The sequence below is a fragment of the Apodemus sylvaticus genome, chromosome 20 (assembly GCF_947179515.1).
Source record: "Apodemus sylvaticus chromosome 20, mApoSyl1.1, whole genome shotgun sequence".
NCBI classification, from domain to species: Eukaryota; Metazoa; Chordata; class Mammalia; order Rodentia; family Muridae; genus Apodemus; species Apodemus sylvaticus.
The window spans coordinates 51,044,518-51,062,711 of NC_067491.1; the positions used below are offsets into that span (position 1 = coordinate 51,044,518).

The 18,194-nt window shown below is 41.7% G+C and overlaps 1 protein-coding gene across 1 annotated transcript in view; it reads right to left on the reverse strand.

Moving 5' to 3' along the window:
* Positions 1 to 557: 557 nt before the first annotated feature.
* The window catches only part of Cry1 (cryptochrome circadian regulator 1), a 54,595-nt gene continuing 36,958 nt past the window's right edge, over positions 558 to 18,194 (reverse strand). The window contains exons 3-13 of the mRNA XM_052165668.1: positions 16,942 to 17,084; positions 14,299 to 14,483; positions 12,185 to 12,273; positions 10,985 to 11,125; positions 10,589 to 10,900; positions 8,641 to 8,792; positions 8,117 to 8,319; positions 7,935 to 8,039; positions 2,142 to 2,213; positions 1,959 to 2,061; positions 558 to 1,173 (exon numbers count right to left, since the gene is read on the reverse strand). Coding sequence (XP_052021628.1) covers position 1,173; positions 1,959 to 2,061; positions 2,142 to 2,213; positions 7,935 to 8,039; positions 8,117 to 8,319; positions 8,641 to 8,792; positions 10,589 to 10,900; positions 10,985 to 11,125; positions 12,185 to 12,273; positions 14,299 to 14,483; positions 16,942 to 17,084 — 1,506 coding nt within the window. The 3' untranslated portion in view covers positions 558 to 1,172. The remainder of the gene's footprint in view (positions 1,174 to 1,958; positions 2,062 to 2,141; positions 2,214 to 7,934; positions 8,040 to 8,116; positions 8,320 to 8,640; positions 8,793 to 10,588; positions 10,901 to 10,984; positions 11,126 to 12,184; positions 12,274 to 14,298; positions 14,484 to 16,941; positions 17,085 to 18,194) is intronic.

The window sequence follows — 18,194 nt, forward strand, 5'->3', positions numbered from 1 at the left end:
CCTGGACCATGAAGCAGATACTGCCCTTACTCCTATTTAGGATGGAAAAATGAAGACAGAAAGGTAATGTCTTGTCGGAGATCTCAAAGCTAGTAACTGGAAGGCTTTGACTTGAAACCCACACTCTTAGCTGCTGCCTAACAGAAACAATTATGTGAGAACACACAAACCAGGCTATAAATCTAACTTCAGATAATTCTAAACATACTATCTGCTGGTGAGAGTACCTATTCTTTTGTTCAGAATGGTGACAGACATATGCCTTCTATATTTGTAATCTAATTATACTTCACATAACAATTCTCTTAGGGGGCTAGAGAGATGATGGCTCAGTGGTTAAGAGCACTGACTGCTCTTCTGAAGGTCCTGAGTTCAAATCCCAGCAACCACATGGTGGCTCACAACCATCTGTAATGAGATATGACACTCTCTTCTGGTGTGTCTGAAGAACAGCTATAGTGTACTTACATATAATAAATAAATCTTTAAGAACAACAAAAAAAATCCAACTCTCTTATCAAGCAAACAAAATGAAAAATGAACACAAGTACACGATATTCCATATACGCATATATTTTAATAATAAGTCACAGTAGCTGTAAATAAACAAGCGGAGAGACAATGGAGCTCAGCACAATGCACAGTGCGAGTCAGAACAGCTGCACAGGAGGCTTCCACACAGACTGTCCACGCCGACAGAGGCATATGCACTTGATTACATGTATTTTCTAAAGCATCATTATCAAAGACTGCAAAATTAGGCCAAACAATGATGTCTGGAAAAATGTGCCCTAAAATTTTAACAAAGTCTTTTAAGAAAGTCTAAAAACTTCCCATTTTCCTGCAATGACTCTCAAAACTCTTGAGATTTATATCAGAATATCTGTTAACTTTAACCATACATGAAAAATTATCAAAAATATACTGATGAGTCTATTCTAACTGTGGCTATATTTACATTAAGCAAATTTTTTACCAAGTTCTTTATATACAAATTACCACTTGTTCTATGTGACATTCATTAAAAAGTTAAAAACCACAGAAATATTATTAGAAATAATATGTTCGAAATGTAACTGTTTTCCATGAATGAATGACATTTTAAAATAATTTAAATGAAAAGTACTGACTTTCCCACCGACTTCAGTGGCGAGGACTCCTCCTGCATGCTCTCTGTGATTTAAAGGGGGAAAAAAACAAGTAAAACTTCATTGCAAAGAATTAAATAATTAAAAAAACCAATGAGCATTTACCAACTTTTACTTCAAGAAATGTATAATAGGGTTGGCATAAAAACTAAGTGATAAGGAAAACAGTTTAAGATAACCAAAAGCATGAAAATCTTTAAAACTGACAAAAGTAGAATGTAAATACTGTTCTTATTAACTGAGTCACAAAACAGCATTGTGAATTGTATTAGACTGGATGTAGGCAGGATTGCTGCTACTTCTCACAATGCCCAGCATGGATTAAAAATGATCGATGAGGTTTTCACAGAAGCACAACAGAAGATGAACAGATGAACCGAGCCACGGTGTGTCTGCGGTCCTAGCCCTGGGAAGATGGCTCAGAAGGACCGCGGCAGTGAGAAGCTAGCCTGTGTATGACCGTGTCTCAAACCCCTTCCTCCTACATATCAATAGTTAGAGTAAAGGTCGAGGGAGGGCTTTAGAGGGGTCTTATTAGGTACTGAAAGGAGGAGGCTCATAGCTATCGTAAGAGAACCACGCCTTCTTCAGAACCACAAACTCTCAAGTTCAGACAGTGTGGTTTGGGAGCCTAGCTCTGAGTTCAGTGCTTTGTCCAGTACAGGGGCTCCTCTCCTGTTCAGTCGGTAACTGTGTTTATGACAACTGCTCATATATTAGAGAACCGTTCAGTCCTCACGTAGAAGTTACTTGATTTTAATTATATACCCTGCTAAAGCAGGGAAGAGAAGGCCTAAATATTTACCGTACCAGTTACTGCTCTGTCGCTGGACTTTGGGGCCGACACTCTGCGCATCCTCTTCCTGACTAGGGCGCTTCCCACTGCTGAGGCCGGTGCCCACAGAGCTTCTTCCTACACATTGACAGAGGCATGTATGAGCTGGGTGAGTCGGGGAGGGGGCAAGTCAGCGGGCTCGAGCGCACTGTCCTTACCTTGCTTTAGTGGGTGAGTCTGCTGACTGTCTCCGTGAGCGTAGTGTAAAATACCACTTCCTTGAGAGCAATCTGGATTTAAAACAAAACAAAACAAACAAAAAAAGACTTAAAACCTTAAGACATAATTATTAGGACTGTAAAGCTAATTTTTAGCTTTTGTATTTAAGTTTAGTTATATACTTTTCTCAATTTTAACTCAGCCAAAAATTATGATCTCAAATTAAGAAAATTGTTGACAGCCGGGCGTGGTGGCACACGCCTTTAATCCCAGCACTTGGGAGGCATAGGCAGGCGGATTTCTGAGTTCCAAGACAGCCTGGTCTACAGAGTGAGTTCCAGGACAGTCGGGGCTATACAGAGAAACCCTGTCTCAAAAAACCAAAAAAAAAAAAAAAAAAAAAAGAAAGAAAGAAAGAAAGAAAGAAAGAAAGAAAGAAAGAAAGAAAGAAAGAAAGAAAGAAAGAAAGAAAGAAAAGAAAAGAAAATTGTTCAAGGCAAAATCCACTGGTTACCTTTATTTTCATTTTGAGTGCAGTGTTTACATGTATGTATCTTTATGTATAGTGCATGTCATGTATATGTTTGTATATGTGCAGAGCAGAGGTTGATGTTAGGTGTCTTCCTCTGCTGCTCTCCAGCTTAGCTCTTCAGACAGGGTCTCTCAGGCCCGAGTTCACCGACTGGCTACACTGCATGGCTCACGGAGCCCCAAGCTCACCGATTGGCTACACTGCATGGCCAGTGGGCTTCTGGTCTTCCGATTTCTTTCTGGTGCCAGAGGCACAGATGTGCATCACCATACCTAGTTTTTACAGGTGTGAGTCCTTGCATGACAGGTGCTTTGCCGAGTGCTTTACTGTATGTTTAGTTATGTGTTTATATGTGGGTATGTGCATGAGTGTAGGTGCTCACACAGGCCAGGACATCAGTATTCCCTGGAGCTGCAGTTAGAGGCAGTTATGGACCACCCAGAGCAGAGGCTGGGAACTAAACTCAGGCTCTCTGCCAGTACACATTCTGTTCATCACTGAGGCGTCTCTACAGCCCTAGCATAGGCTTTTTGTTAAACTAGGTGATACCTGGAAATGTGATCGTGATGGTTTGTATATGCTTGGCCTAGGGCGTGGCGCCATTAGCAGGTGTGGTCATGTTGGAGTAAGTGTGTCACTGTGGACGTGGGCTTTAAGAACCTCATCCTAGCTGCCTAGAAACCAGTCTGCAGTAGCAGCCTTCAGATGAAGATGTAGAACTCTCAGTTCCTCCTGCACCATGCCTGCCTGGACTCTGCCATGCTCCCACCTTGATAATACTGGACTGAACCTCTGATCCTGTCAGACAGCCCTAATTATATGCTGTTCTTGTGAGAGTTGCCTTGGTCATGGTGCCTGCTCATAGCAGAAAGACCCTCACCTCACTAGGAGAGTGAGCATGAAGGAAAGCACTAAGGCAGCAGTGAGGAGCATGCCAGTCCTGCGCCCTGCCCTTCTGGTCCACGTCCTCCTGTCAGAGCCCTTTAAAAATGTGTTTCAGTGGAGATGAAGAAGTAAGGGTCTGCTAGCTGAGAGCAGAACAGCTCAGATCACACAGGCAATGTAACAACCCTTCCAAAGGGAAGCCTCATATAAGGAAACTGACTTTCTACAGCAGAAAAGCTCTACTGTAAGTGTGCCCAGATTATGAAAAGTATATGCAAGCTGGGTGTGGTATGTGTGTGATCCCAGAAATGGGAGACAAAAGCATGAGGTACGCTCAAGGGGTCCTTGCCAAACACACAGTGAATCAAAGGCAGACAGGGCTACAGGAAACTGTTCAAAACAAACAAACAAACAAACAAACGATAACTCAAAACAAACCAGAGAGAAAAAGAGAAAAAGAACATAGAGCCACATGGCCCATGGGTTAGGTCACCACAAAATATACTTGTTTTCTGGGCATAGTGGTGTATACTTGCAGTCTCAATACTGGGCAGGCCAAGACAGGAAGACTGCCATACATCTGAGCCCAGACTGGTCCATATGGCAAATCCCAGCTCATCTCTGGCTATATAGCAAAACCCTTTAATAAATACAGAAATGAATACTGAAACTTATTCATTTATTTTTCCTGTTATGGAAAATAGACTCTTGCCAGGTGGTGGCACACACTTTTAATCTTCCCCCTTTCTGTCTCTCATTAGAAAAGAACAGACTTCTTGAATGAAAGAGATAAGAACCAAACATGACAAAATAAAACATAATAAGACAGAGCAAAATCCACCACATCGAGGAAAACACCCAAGAGCAGGCACGGGATAGGAGACCCACTCCTCCTCACATGCAGGATCCGATACAAACACTAAGTTGGAAGCTGTAATATATCCAGAGGACCTGGTGCAAACCCAAGCAGGCCTGTGCACGCTGCCTCAAGACAACTTATTTCTATCAAATGCTGATAAAGTTTTCTTTTTGGATAAGGAATTCTATTTTTCAGGTACTCAGAATTTGGAAACAGGTTACCCTGGCTGACGGATGACAAGCCCCATCCCTGTACTGTGATAAGGAAGAACTGTCTCTGTACTTCAAGAAAGAAGAAAGCCAGCTGCGGGGGCACACGCCTTTGATCCCAGCACTCTGGAGGCAGAGGCAGGCAGATCTCTGAATTCAAGGCCAAAGCAGGTTCCAGAACAGCCAGGGCTACACTGAGAAACCATCTCTCAGAAAAACCAACAAAACAAAACAGAACAAAAAGAAAAATAAACAAAAGGAACAAAAAAGAATTCTATCAGACCTTCAAAGAAGTCCTAACACCAATACTCTTCAACTATTCCACAAAATAGAAACAGAAGGAACACTACCCAATTCGTTCTATGAAGCCACAGTTACACTGAGTATTCTCTCTTGGAGATGGAACAGTTTCTGTCTAATCAGGAACTTGTCACAATTTCCTTTCGTAGAAGACTTCATAAGAAATTTTTTCTACTTCTATCATGTTTAAGGTTCCAAATAGATTTTAAAAACTGGTAAAAAAGAAAAAAAGACCCACTTCATATAATTATTTCTTAAGATCTGAAAAAAAAAGAATACAGTATTTCACTTAGTCAATGTTCAATATTTCTTTGCTTACAAGTATCAGATTTCCTTAAAAAATAAAGAAAATGTTTATGTCTATTGAGAAAGAAAGAAAGAAAGATAGAAAGAAAGAAAAGAAAAGAAAAGAAAAGAAAAGAAAAGAAAAGAAAAGAAAAGAAAAGAAAAGAAAAGAAAAGAAAAGAAAAGAAAAGCACTCCTCCTGACTCTTGAATTCATAGGGTGCTGTTGTTGTTGTTGTTGTCTGGTTTCTGGAATGTTGACACTGTTGTTCACAGAGTGGCCATTTTCCAACCCCACTGAACACACACAGCGTGCCTACGTGCGTGCGCACGTGTGGGGACGAGGTCACCGTGTGCAGGCACTGCTGCCAGGCATTACTGTACAGCACTGCCTGCTCTGTCACGAAGCTTTGTTCATGTTTTCAATGTTTCTGACACGTATGTCCAGGGACAGTACATGAGAAGTTCATGCTCTATGTATCATATAACAATACAAGGTCAGCAAATACTTGTTTTGAGATCGGGCCTTATCATGCAGTTCAGGCTGGCTTTGAGAGCCTTCCCAGGTACACGGGGTCAGTCCTGCTGACAATATATCCTCACCTACTGGACTAATTACACTTCCCATGTCGCTTTATTCATTTGTGTTTTACACAGTTGCCACAGTGTGACACTATGGATACAACTACTATAAAGAGACAGGATCTACACCACAGGGCTCAGAGTCCAGGAGTAAGCAGACTTACTAATTCAGTGTTATTTAGGACACAGTGGTGACTTTGAGGAGGGACAGATCAACTGAAGGTCCTTAGACAAGGCACAAAATACTAACCTGGGTTTCATTTTCTCAAGTTCATCAATAGATACTAAGTGAATAACCTTGAAAACAGTGAGTTCGAACAGCTGGACCAACACACACACACACACACACACACACACACACACACACACACACACATGGGAGGGAGGGGGAAAGAAGGAAGGAAGGAATGAAGGAAGGGAGGAAGGAAGAAGGAAAGAAGGAGAGAAATCCCTAAATCCCTACGTCTTCAGGGTCTTTATTGCAGTTACACTAAAAAAAAAACCGCCAAGAACATGTAAGAGATAATGAAATGGAAACACCCTTTACTCCATTTTGTGTGTATGTGTGTGTGTATACCTTGTGGGAGTTCTGTCCTTATGCAGATCCTAAAGCTCAAACTCAGGTGCTCAGGCTTGGTGGCTTGTACCTTCCTGAGACAACTTGCCCACCTGGAATTCACTTTAAAAAAGTATTTCCTACCAAGTGTAGGGATACACAACCTGTACCCTCAGGTTTCGGAAGGCTGAAACAGGCTGCTCTTGAGGTTGAGGCCAAACTAGGTTATATAATAAGACACTATTGCTAAAGCAAAATTAGCTTATCGTTGGGAATAAGGCGTGGCTCAGGTGGTAGACTGCAGAGCATGCACGTGACTGCATTTGATGCCTGCACTGGGGAGAAACAATCTTATTCCAGAAAGTTGTGTAAGGGCAAAAGCATCGCTTCCCTTTATGGTATAGCCAATTGCACGGAATGGGCTTTTCACAAAATTATGACAAAAAACTCAAGACAGACTGGGCAAAAAGTACATAAAATACATTGGAAATTGGTTACAATAGAAGTCTCACATAGGAACTACAATGGCTATGACTGCATGTAGAAGACCTGCACAAAACCAGGGCACACACAAGTAGGAGGGGCTTGTGAGCTTCCAGGTCAGCGTGAGGAATTACTGGGGCCCTGGGGTCTGGCTGTGGACAGGCAGCACCATGAGGACTCTGCACCTTACAGAGCACAGGAAACTGGAAGAGCCCGTGTGAGGGGAGGGACTGGAGGAAAGGGAAAGGGTGCGTTTGTCCAAAACATTACACGCATCTATAAAATTCTCAAACAAAAGAAGATTCTGAAAGGAAATGCACTGGCACTGTATTTTAATAAGGACTACATAAGCTGGAATTACACGAGGCATTCTTTCGCTTTTACATTTTTCTGTGTTTTCTAAATTACACTGAAAATTATTATTTTATTTTTTCCTCCTAAAATGAATCACTTATGCCTACTGTTCATTACAGGGTCATGTGCAGCATTGGAAAGGAGCTTGTGATAGGCCTTCTAACACACAGTCATCTTTCCAGGTTGTCACACTGTGCTGGACTCATCGATACATGGCTGTCCAGTGTATGTGGATGTGCAAAGCACAACCTCACAGTGCTCAGTCTGCAGTTCTCTGGTGAGCAATAATGCTGATAAACAGACAGTTTTTAATAGGAAAAAGTATACCAAAAATGAAATTAAAACTAGAAAATAGATGGTGGTTATTTCACTATTAAAATAAAAGTACATTAAGACATAATTGGGTCTATGACTAATTTCCTAAGCATAAAGAGGTATAAAAATGAAAAAAAATGTTATTTGTATTGCAGAGATTAGCAATTTTCCAGTCATGAAAAAAAAAATCCTCCCAAGAGAGGTTGCTGTGTAGCTTAGAGTAGTACACAGCACATACATATCATTGAGGATGGTGAACCTCCCTACCAAGGGAGGGGGGTGTGCACATGTACTCTGGTACACATGAACACAAACGACTTTTAATTTAAAGACAGCTTTGCACAAAGTAAAACCTATTCCAACAAGGTGCACTCAAGAGTGTATTTTGTCACTACCCTCTTTATGTTACAAAGTCCAGAAACGTCTCACTTACTTCCGCCGCCACCGCCACTGCTGCAGCTCGGGACATTCTCTCCAGGCGCGTAGCCCATGAGTCCTCCATTGCCGTTAGGGTTCGAAGGGACTGAGGCAAGAAGACCTGAAGGGAAACATTTTCCTATTAAACTGTGGCCATGCTGACCAGGAGACACGCCCAGATGACGGGGACTGACGTACCGAGCCCTCTGTACCGGGAAAGCTGCTGGTAGATCTGCTTCATTCTCTCGATGTTCAAGCGGCTGGCCTCAGCATGGTTCACCATTGGCTTGGGATAGTTAACGCCTATCAAACACTTGGCTACCTTCTGGATACCTTCTGGTGCATTCCAAGGATCGTAGATATATTTTGCAGGGAAGCCTCTTAAGACAGGCAAATAACGCCTTTTGGGAGAAGGACGAAATTTATTTTAATGAACTGCACCATAAGCACATAACAAAAAATGAACCATGAATGAAAAAGAGCAAGTCTGTATCATTAAATGATGTGGTGTCACTCTTCCCGGCCCTCTGCCCACCGAGACCACAGAATCTCTTGAATTCCAAGATGAACCTACCTCTGCTCCCGGTGCTGGGAAAGGTGTGTGCCAGCCACCATGCCCCAAAATACTAGAGAACACTAGTTTTCCTTAAGTGCTGCTAAGCACAAAAAGCTCTCCCTTCGATTTGCTATTTCAAACTGAACAATAACCACCCCTGCCTTACCTAATATAGTCTCCATTAGGATCTGTCCTCCTACCAAAACCAACAGGGCAGTAGCAGTGGAAAAACTGTTGGAAAAAGGAACTGCAGGACAGCCACATCCAACTTCCAGCATTTATGCTCCAGTCCGCGTCAAGCAGTAGTTCTTCAAAGACCTGGGGAAGTAACAGTAACCAAGCAATTTACACACATGTTTAACAAACGAGCATCTCTAAGGTCACTGTAGATCAAAACTCAAGACAAGAAAATCTAGGAAGAACTGAAAATTAAACATTCCAAAATATATATTGTATTCTAGAAAGTAACTTCTGGGAAAGAGTACACAGCAAATACAGCTTTCTAGATAGAACCTACTTTCATAACTGAGGGTTTGAATGAGAAGGGCTCCCACAGGCCCACACACATTCTCGTGTGTGTGTGTGTGTGTGTGTGTGTGTGTGTGTGTGTGTGTGTGTGCCGTGTGTGATAGAGACAGGAGACAGAGACAGAGAGGCGTTGAGGGAGAGGGCACGAGGGAGGGAAAGGACATACACACAGCTGTTCAGTAGTTGGAATTGTTTGGGAAGGATTAGGAAGTGGGACCTCTTTGGAGACAGTCACTGGCAGTGGGCAGGGTTTCAGAAGCCTGTGTCATTTCCCAGGTATACATCTCCCTCCCTCCCTCTGCTTCGCACTTATGGGTCAGTTGGAGGCTCTTGACTCCTGCCCACACTCACACCAGCCTCCCAGCTGCTGTGCTCCCATCAAGATGGCCACAGACTCTAGAACTCTCTGAAACCATGGCCCTCAGTAAATGCTCTTGTTTATAAGATCTCTTGGTCATGGTATACGGTCACGACAATGGAAAAATAACTACGATAATATCCTTGGAGGTGCTACTGTGGGAAGAGTAAAAAATTACCCAAATCATTGAGTTTTAAAGAGCTGTACGATATTAGTAGATTATAAAAGGGTAGTATCCCACTTTTAAGAAAGCAAAAATACTGCCAACTAAATCACAAAGAAAAATATAGAAGCTTGGATGTGCTGCATAGACAAAGGGAGCGTGCCCGGGAGTGTGCCCGGGAGCGTGCCCCAGGAAGGCGCGCGCCATGAATGCAGCGGCCTTACAGTTTACATCTCACATTCTCTGATCCAAAGAAAATATGACTAAATAATGCATGAATAAACTTGTTAATTAGGCACTAGGAGATTTGAGATGGGAAACAAATCTTTAACAATTAAAAACCAAAGAACAGCATTAGAAACAGCCCCTAAGGAGATGAGGCGGCTCACTGGGTAAGGGGACTTGCTAGCTAGGTAACACATGATACAGGGCTTCAGTATAACTTCATGGTGATGTTATGAAAAGCTATATGCTTCAACATATGCATTGCAGGATGCGTGAGATGGTGAGGTGGGGTACAGGTCACGTCATGTGCACTCACTTTCTAAGACGAGCATGACATGGGTGAGCACGACAGAGACTGGCACCTATAAAACATCTACCCAGTAAATCACTTTTACTCTTAAAGATAGGAGGACGGGGTAGCCCAGGGTGGCCTGTAGTACAGGTCTTCTCACAGCTATCATGTAGTATGGGACTGCACCTGTACTACCACAAGAGGCCAGAGTGCTGCAGTAAAAGCTCTCTTAGTACAAGGAAGGTCTAACTGTAAAAATGACTTTTGGTTAAGCAATTAAACTAGCCCCTGTCTGAGTTTAACACCTTGTTCTTGAAAACTGTCTCTATGGTGGGCATTATATGCTTTATCCACTGGAAAGCCCAACTACAGACTGGACAAACGCATCCCGCAAGCCGAGCTCTTCCCCACCTCACTCACACTGCAGCCCAAGATGCCTGGAATTCACCCTTTACTCAGCTTCCCAGGCTGCTTGGATTTCAGATGTGCACTACACATCTTGGTGTGCTCCAGACTCCTGCAAATGCTACATCAGTCAGAACATTTACCTTCATCCCTTCTTCCCAGCTGATCCACAGGTCACCGCGAGTCAGAAAACATGCAACCGCATGTCTGGCTAGATGGTGGATCCAGCCCTCCTGACGAAGTTGTGTCATGATGGCGTCAATCCATGGAAAGCCTGTCCGGCCTTCTGCCCATTTGGCCAGAGCCTCGGGATTCTTGTCCCAAGGGATCTGAACACAGATGGGGTTCCCTTCCATTTTGTCAAAGCGTGGGTTGTTTGTGGCTGCTGTATAAAAAAATTCACGCCACAGGAGTTGCCCATAAAGAGAAAGGGGAGGGGAACTATTTTTCTTTACCTGTGATTAAAAAACAAAAAAGTATTATCAGAAAAACTTTTTTTACAGTATTTCAAAAAAATATACTCTGACTTCAGATAATACCTTTTTGTAGAGATCTGTTAGTTTGAAATAAAATAGCCGACATGATAAACAACCAAAGCGGAGATAAGGACTGAGTCCAGTTGGGCTTGCAAGCAGGGAGTTTGCATTCATTCGAGGTCTTTCAAAGTTTGCCACCCAGGCCTGGAAAAACAGAGACAATTACACAATTACATTACCTTCTTTAGAATTGTCCCAGTGAGACAGCTCGAGTCTGAAGACATGACTCAACTCCCCAGCACTGTATGGAAGAAGAGGACCTATACTTACACACACACAGACACAGACACACACAGACACATAGACACACACCCTCAAAACTGAGGATTTTGAGGGATATCTTACTATCCCAGATATAGATCTCTGATTTAGTAATTTTAGAAAGGAACTTTAAAAGATGAGTTGTCTTTCCCTGAAGCCATCCATGTGCAGCGCATACTCATATGAAACAAATGACCATCCAATCCCCAGCATCAGGAGTACAGCACCTTCATCCTGTCTCTTTGAGCACTGAGGTAAAAGTGGAATACAGGGCATACTTTGCCCAACATTCCTTTCCTAAGGTTTCAGATGCTCATGGTCAAATAGTGATAGTTGGAAGACATTAAAAGGAAAACTCCACAAATAACTTACAGGCTAGAAATCACAATTATACTATTTTACCATTAGTAAGTATATTAATCTTCTGATGCATCTAACTTACAAACCAAGCTTTATTAAGTGACCAGAGAGTGCAAGGATGAGGGTTATTAGCAAAGGGAATAGTATCTGATGGGGTGGATGAACATGATCAATACATGTGAGTCTTGTTAATTTGTAAATCAATATGTATTAACAGTGATACTAACAGAATAAACAAGTGAGACTGTATCATGGAATCCACTGGAGTCCCAGACAGAGGAGCACTGGAGGTAGAATCCCGCTCTAGCCTGTTAGCTGACACAGGTGCAAAGACCAGAAGCAACAACAGCATGGCACCAGCAACAGGAATAAGCAGTGGGAGGAGACGCATGTAGTGATGACTAATGGTGACTTCCAAACACTAGATTTGTGTTGTTGTAACCATTCGTGCCTGTCAATCTTTTGTCAACAGCATATTTTGTTTTTAAAAGCTTATGGGTAAGCCTCCCTGGATGTGCCTGATCTCATCTAAACAAGAGTGAAATAAATTTTTGAAATGTTTATTTAGAATCTGCATTGTACCTTTCTTTCCAAATGCCTTTCCAAACGTGTAAGTGCCTCAGTTTCTCCTCCTGGCCACACTGCAGAGGACAAGCCATCTGTATCAAAGCCTATGGAAAAAGAATAAAAGAAATGAAGGAAGGAAAATCATTATTAATATTATTATTATAAAACAAAAATAACTTTTTTCCTGACCACACTTACTTGGGAAACAAATTACTCTGCAAAAATAAAATAAAAATAAGCAAATAAATACAAATCTATAGGCCTACACTGGCTCACAGAGGACTGACTCTACAGGACGACACAGGCCTGCACAGGCCGACACAGGCCTCCTCTGGCCCCACCCAACGTTGACCTCCTGTCCAAAGACCACAACATGGCCCGTCTTCAGGATGTACATCTTTACCTGACAGCAGGTCACATGTTAAGAACGAACAAGGTATTTTTGGTTACTATGTCTTGCTTTTCTTTTCTTTTTTCCTTTGGACAAGCGGATAGGTTTATTGGGGTTACTTGTAGAGCATAGATGGGGGCTACAGGGGTGTAGGTAACCTAAGCCTACTGTTATCCAAAGCCTCAACTTTCACTAACAGTGACTCAGGAAGGCCGCGCTCCTGGGCTTCCTCCCAAGGGAGCAGGTGGAGCTGCGGCAAGGCCAGAGGACCCTTCCGGCTTCTTCATCCCTGAGGCCCAGCTGCCACGTGTTTTGCTGATTTCATTGTAGTGGCCGTGGGCCAGGTACTTTGTAGTTATCTCAGCCTCAGCCCCATGAAGGACATGGTCACATTACTTGGGGAACATAGTTAGACCTCAGCTGGTGGGTCTCTGCAGGTAGAGGGGTACACACAGGCTCAAGGGGCAGAGAGATGCCAGGGGGCAGTGTGGCCTCTTGGCAAGGTTGGGTGCTGCTGGGCGGGGCTTTGGAAATCGGGGCAGAGCGCAGCTAGATGAACAGCACACTGGCAGTTTTAGAAATCTCTGGTTCCTAGGGTGACTAGCGTGGGAGTCAGGAGCGCCGGGATGATCATGGTAGAAGTCAACAAAGCCTCATTAGTGGGAAGAAAGGGAGGGCCATGGGTGGGCAGGTGGGCAGGCGGGAGATGGTGTGAGGCAGCACATACATACATACACACATACATACATAACACACATACAGATACATATACATACACACGTACATACATACATGTATAGACATATAGACACACAAAGACATATATATATATATACACACACACACAACACACCTAGACAAATATACCTACAGACACACTACACATAAACATACAGACACATAGATACACATGAACACACATACACACATTTACACACATACACACATTTACACACATACACACATTTACACACATACACATACATAGACACCCACAGATACACAGACATACACCATAGGCACACACATAGACACACACACAGATATACCTGTAGACATACTATACACAAACACACAGACACACACACACACACATGAAGACACAGACACACACATGTACAGTACAGACACATTCACAGACACACACACACATATAAGCACAGATACACACATATAGACATACACAACACACATACACAGATACATGCATATAGACATACACAACACACATACACACAGATACATGCATACAGACACACACACAACACACACACACACACACACACACATCTGGCCAGATACTCTGAGTATCCCTTGCTGAGTGCTGGTGTCACTTTCCGTCAGGCGGTGTGACCACTGATCTTTCTGGACTTCATACAGCAGCCTTTACTGGCCAAAAAAGATATTTTTGGTTACTAGGTTTTGCTTTTATTTTCCCCTTTACTTTTCTCTCCTTCCGTAAAAATACATTAGAAGTGAAATTTCCAAGTGATTTATGATTATTAAGTATATAAAATAAAACATATTTTTAAATTAGTTGTGAATTTCATCCATCGTATTCTGATCACACTCCCCTTATCTGCCCCACTAAGCTTCCCGGACCCACCCGAATCCCCCTACCCGTCCTGATTGTGTTTTCTGACTGTTCTTGGCCACCTGTGAGGTCCCCTTTGTGCTGCCCATGCCCTCTAGGTGCTGGTCAACCCCTGAGCACCACAGGTATCACGGCTGCACCCACCGAGCTCTTCCAGGGAAGGCACTCCGTATTTCTCATCATGGTCATCAGACAGAGGGGTGGTGCACTTCCCTATCACATCTGAGGTGATGGTGTCTGCGGGCATCTCCAGTGGCTCCATTTTGCTGACGAGAGTCTGAAATCTTTTATATGTTAGAGGTGGCTGTCCACCATTGAGTTCTATGATCCTGTTATGAGAGTAAGACACAGTTAGTAAATGATAGTACAGTTTGGCTGATAAGCTCAAAAAAGCTTACTATCAGAAAATGTATCAATTAAGACCTTTTGGATGTTAGCTTCTGATATAACCAGAAAGCGTGTTCAAAAATCGTAAATGAATCTAAAACCATTCTCTGGAATTCCTAGATGTCAACTAGGTGTCAAATAATACAGTGTGCAAACATCAAATCACTGATGACAAGTCTTTAGGATTATGACCAAAAAATCCAAAGTAGTTCACCTAGCCTATAGGCTATGTAGATAAGAATTAATATAAATGGACAAGTGAAAATGAACCAATTCAATAAATCTCAAGAGGCAACAATAAAACTAAACTAGGCTGATAATTCTAACAAGAAATAATCAGTAAAAGTAAAATTTTCTATCAGTAGTGGTGCACACCTTTAATCCCAGCACTCAGGAGGCAGAGGCAAGTGTGTCTCTATAAATTCAAGGCCAGCCTGGTCTACAGAGTGAGTTTAGGACAGCCAGTGTCACACATAGAAACCCTGTCTTCTCTTGCTGCCCTTTCTCCTGTGCCCCCTTCCGGTTTCCTCTATGGACTTGAAGACCATGCTGCTGTTTTCTGCTGTGTGTAATCTTGCTGCAGACCTCAGCACATGTGTATCTGTTACCTAGCAGTAGCCCAGAGCTGAGGCTTTGTTTCCTGGGGTCAACTGTGCTGCAGAAATACTATATCTAGATTCACGTAACTTATTGTAGCACACTGCTCTACTTGTTCAGTAGTATTGCTAAGTGCCTATGATTTACAATTTACAACCAAGCTTTATCGTGTGTGATCTTGAAACAGACAGCACTGTGAATACGGGCTCAATGTGATCAGTGCTCTGCAAATCCACCGAGGCTTTTGGAAGGCCGTGACGGTAAGGAGAGAAACATTATGCATACACGCACCCCCACATTATGTAGTCATTGCTGACCACTAGGTACCCGACCCCACCACACTCCCAGGAGCAGAAAGGCCAGCAGCACGTGCAAAGGTCTGCATTAAGTCTGCACATGGTGTCCGAGTAACTGATTCCATTTTCACTCCAGCTGTCTCCTTATCAGCAGTTAAAGCCAGCTTTACCATCTGCAGATGCAGAGACCGGGAGCCTTCCACGGGGGTCAAAGGAAGCAGCCAAGATCACCTAACTAAAACTGCTAATCAAGTATTTCTTCACCCAAAGCATTATGTAATTTCTTTATACCCTGTATATTATTGATTGTTTATAGGAAGAAACCACCAGGAAAGCTGTCCTCCCTGCTGTAAGTACAGTTTATTTTGGTTTAATATCTTGAAATTACATATAGGGCTATAATGAAGTTTGTTGAATTCAATAATGCTACAATGACACTATTAAGTGTCTCTTAATTATCTACTAGCAAACTGAAACTCATAGAAAAGATATTTACACACACACACACAGAGAGAGAGAGAGAGAGAGAGAGAGAGAGAGAGAGAGAGAGTCTTCCTCTTAGAAGCAACCTCTCTTATCCTATTCTTATCCTATCTCTTATCCTATCATATGAAGAGTATGAGTCTCCTCATACTCACACACTGATGTTAAGAAAACTGGGACCAGACGGAAGTTACCAAAAGGACTAGTACATGTAAGTCAACACAAAGGGAAGATGCTTATCTGGATCAAATAATGCTTTTATTCATTTATTTGCTAACACAAGTAAAATCAGTTTGTTATGTTATTTATACAATTAGTTTTGTTAACTTGGTACAATGTGTAAATAACTTAAAAGGTAAAATGAATATACATAATTATGAATTTTCATGTTTATAAAGACAATTTCATGCCAGAAATTACTGTAAACTTACACAGCTCATGAACCTCCTAACTCTCAGCACGTGTTACTTTCTAAATTCAAACTGGTCCCAGGCTCTGTGCTAGTCAAAGCATCCCTGGTGCTGGCATACTCTGGCGGACAGGATATAATGTCGTGGTTCAGAGGACTCTAGCTGGGTAGGTAATTACTTCACTGCTCATCTCAACTAAATGAAGAGATAAGCTAGTGTACATATAACAAAAGCACATAAAATATATCAATGTAAGATTTCGATATGTGTCATATAAGCTGTTTATTTAATTATGCTGACAGCCCCAAAAGGCAATAGTGGGCCAAGGTTGCAGTAAAAAAAAAATGTGCTGCATTTCTTAGTTTAAAACTTAAGCACTAGCTATTTTTATCTTATGCACTATGGTATTACAACTGAGTGAATAAAAATCGCCGCAGCTAAGGAAAATGCTAAGGGCTTGATATAAACCCATTTAATTCTTACAATTCTGAGTCTAATATTTCCCATTTTTACAACTTTACTCAATTATGTACTTAATATCACCCAACAGTGTACCTAAAAATGTCTAAGATGGCAATATCATTATATATTTTCTTGCAATAAGAAAGCCTTACTTGTCCAGGTCGTACAGTGTATGTGAGATGCGCACGATGACTTCCACGCCAGCCTCAGTGGCCAGCTTCTTGATAGCTGCATCTCGCTCCTTCCCAAAAGGCTCAGAATCATACTCAATTGAAAGTTTAGTAATGTTCCATTCCTAAAACAAGACAAAAAGGGGCAACAACACATTACAATTTTATAGTTATGTTCTTCTTATAACAGTTAATAAGAAGTTCAAAATCCACATCAAACCATTATACATAAATCAAATTTCAAATGTGAAGAAAATTATACAATTCACCAATATGAAAATATGCAGATGACATATATATACTAACTGGATTTCAGGCTTGTGCCTGGCATGAGCCAATCTAACAATATACTTAAATGTACTCTTTATATTAAAATGTTTAGGTAGTATTCTTTTTTAAATTACCTACATTACCTTATTTAATTCTGGATGAAAACCACCTCAGTTTGGCATTTTGCAGATAAAGTTATTATTTTTTTAAAAGGGGCATGCTCAGGTTCATGGAAACAGAACACCTGAACGCATACCTGCCAACTCTAAGAACCGCTCTTTAACAAACCTTTGGTAGCTCATGTGGTATGAACTGTTTTGCTGAGAATGAGTATTTTATTTCCGACCACTGCAAATGTTGGCAGCAAAACACTTGGAACCAGGAATAAAAACAGCAACTCCTGACTGATGTTGTATATATACAAAATTTACAATATATACAATATACATACAATTGTATATACAGTTACTATAAATAAGGAAACTATGACTTAAGATAATTAAATGATTTTCTCAGGAAGGTAGTTAAGTTTTGTTGAACTCTAGAATCTATTTTGATTTGCTTCAAAAAGGAAAAGAAATCTTATAATTCTACTATTACTTAACTGACTATATGATACCAGATTATAACAGACAAAGGTGTTCCCAATAAAGTCTTCTAAATTCATGTTAAACAGTTTGCAGTTGGTTACTTTCAATGAATTTTTTTCAAGTGTATGTGCTCATGCGTGTCAATACTATGGAAGGCAGAGGAAGGAGCTAGAGTTAGAGACCACTGTGAGCACTGGGATCTGAATTCAGGTCTTCTAGAAGAGCAGCAAGCTCTCTTAACTGCTGGGCCATCTCTCTAGCCCAGGGCATACATTTAAAGCACAGTCAGGCATTTATTCTATTTCCTCCTAGAAATCCTTGAAAATCAATCCATGGATTTAAAATAAACATATTTAAAGTTCTGATGGATGGGCA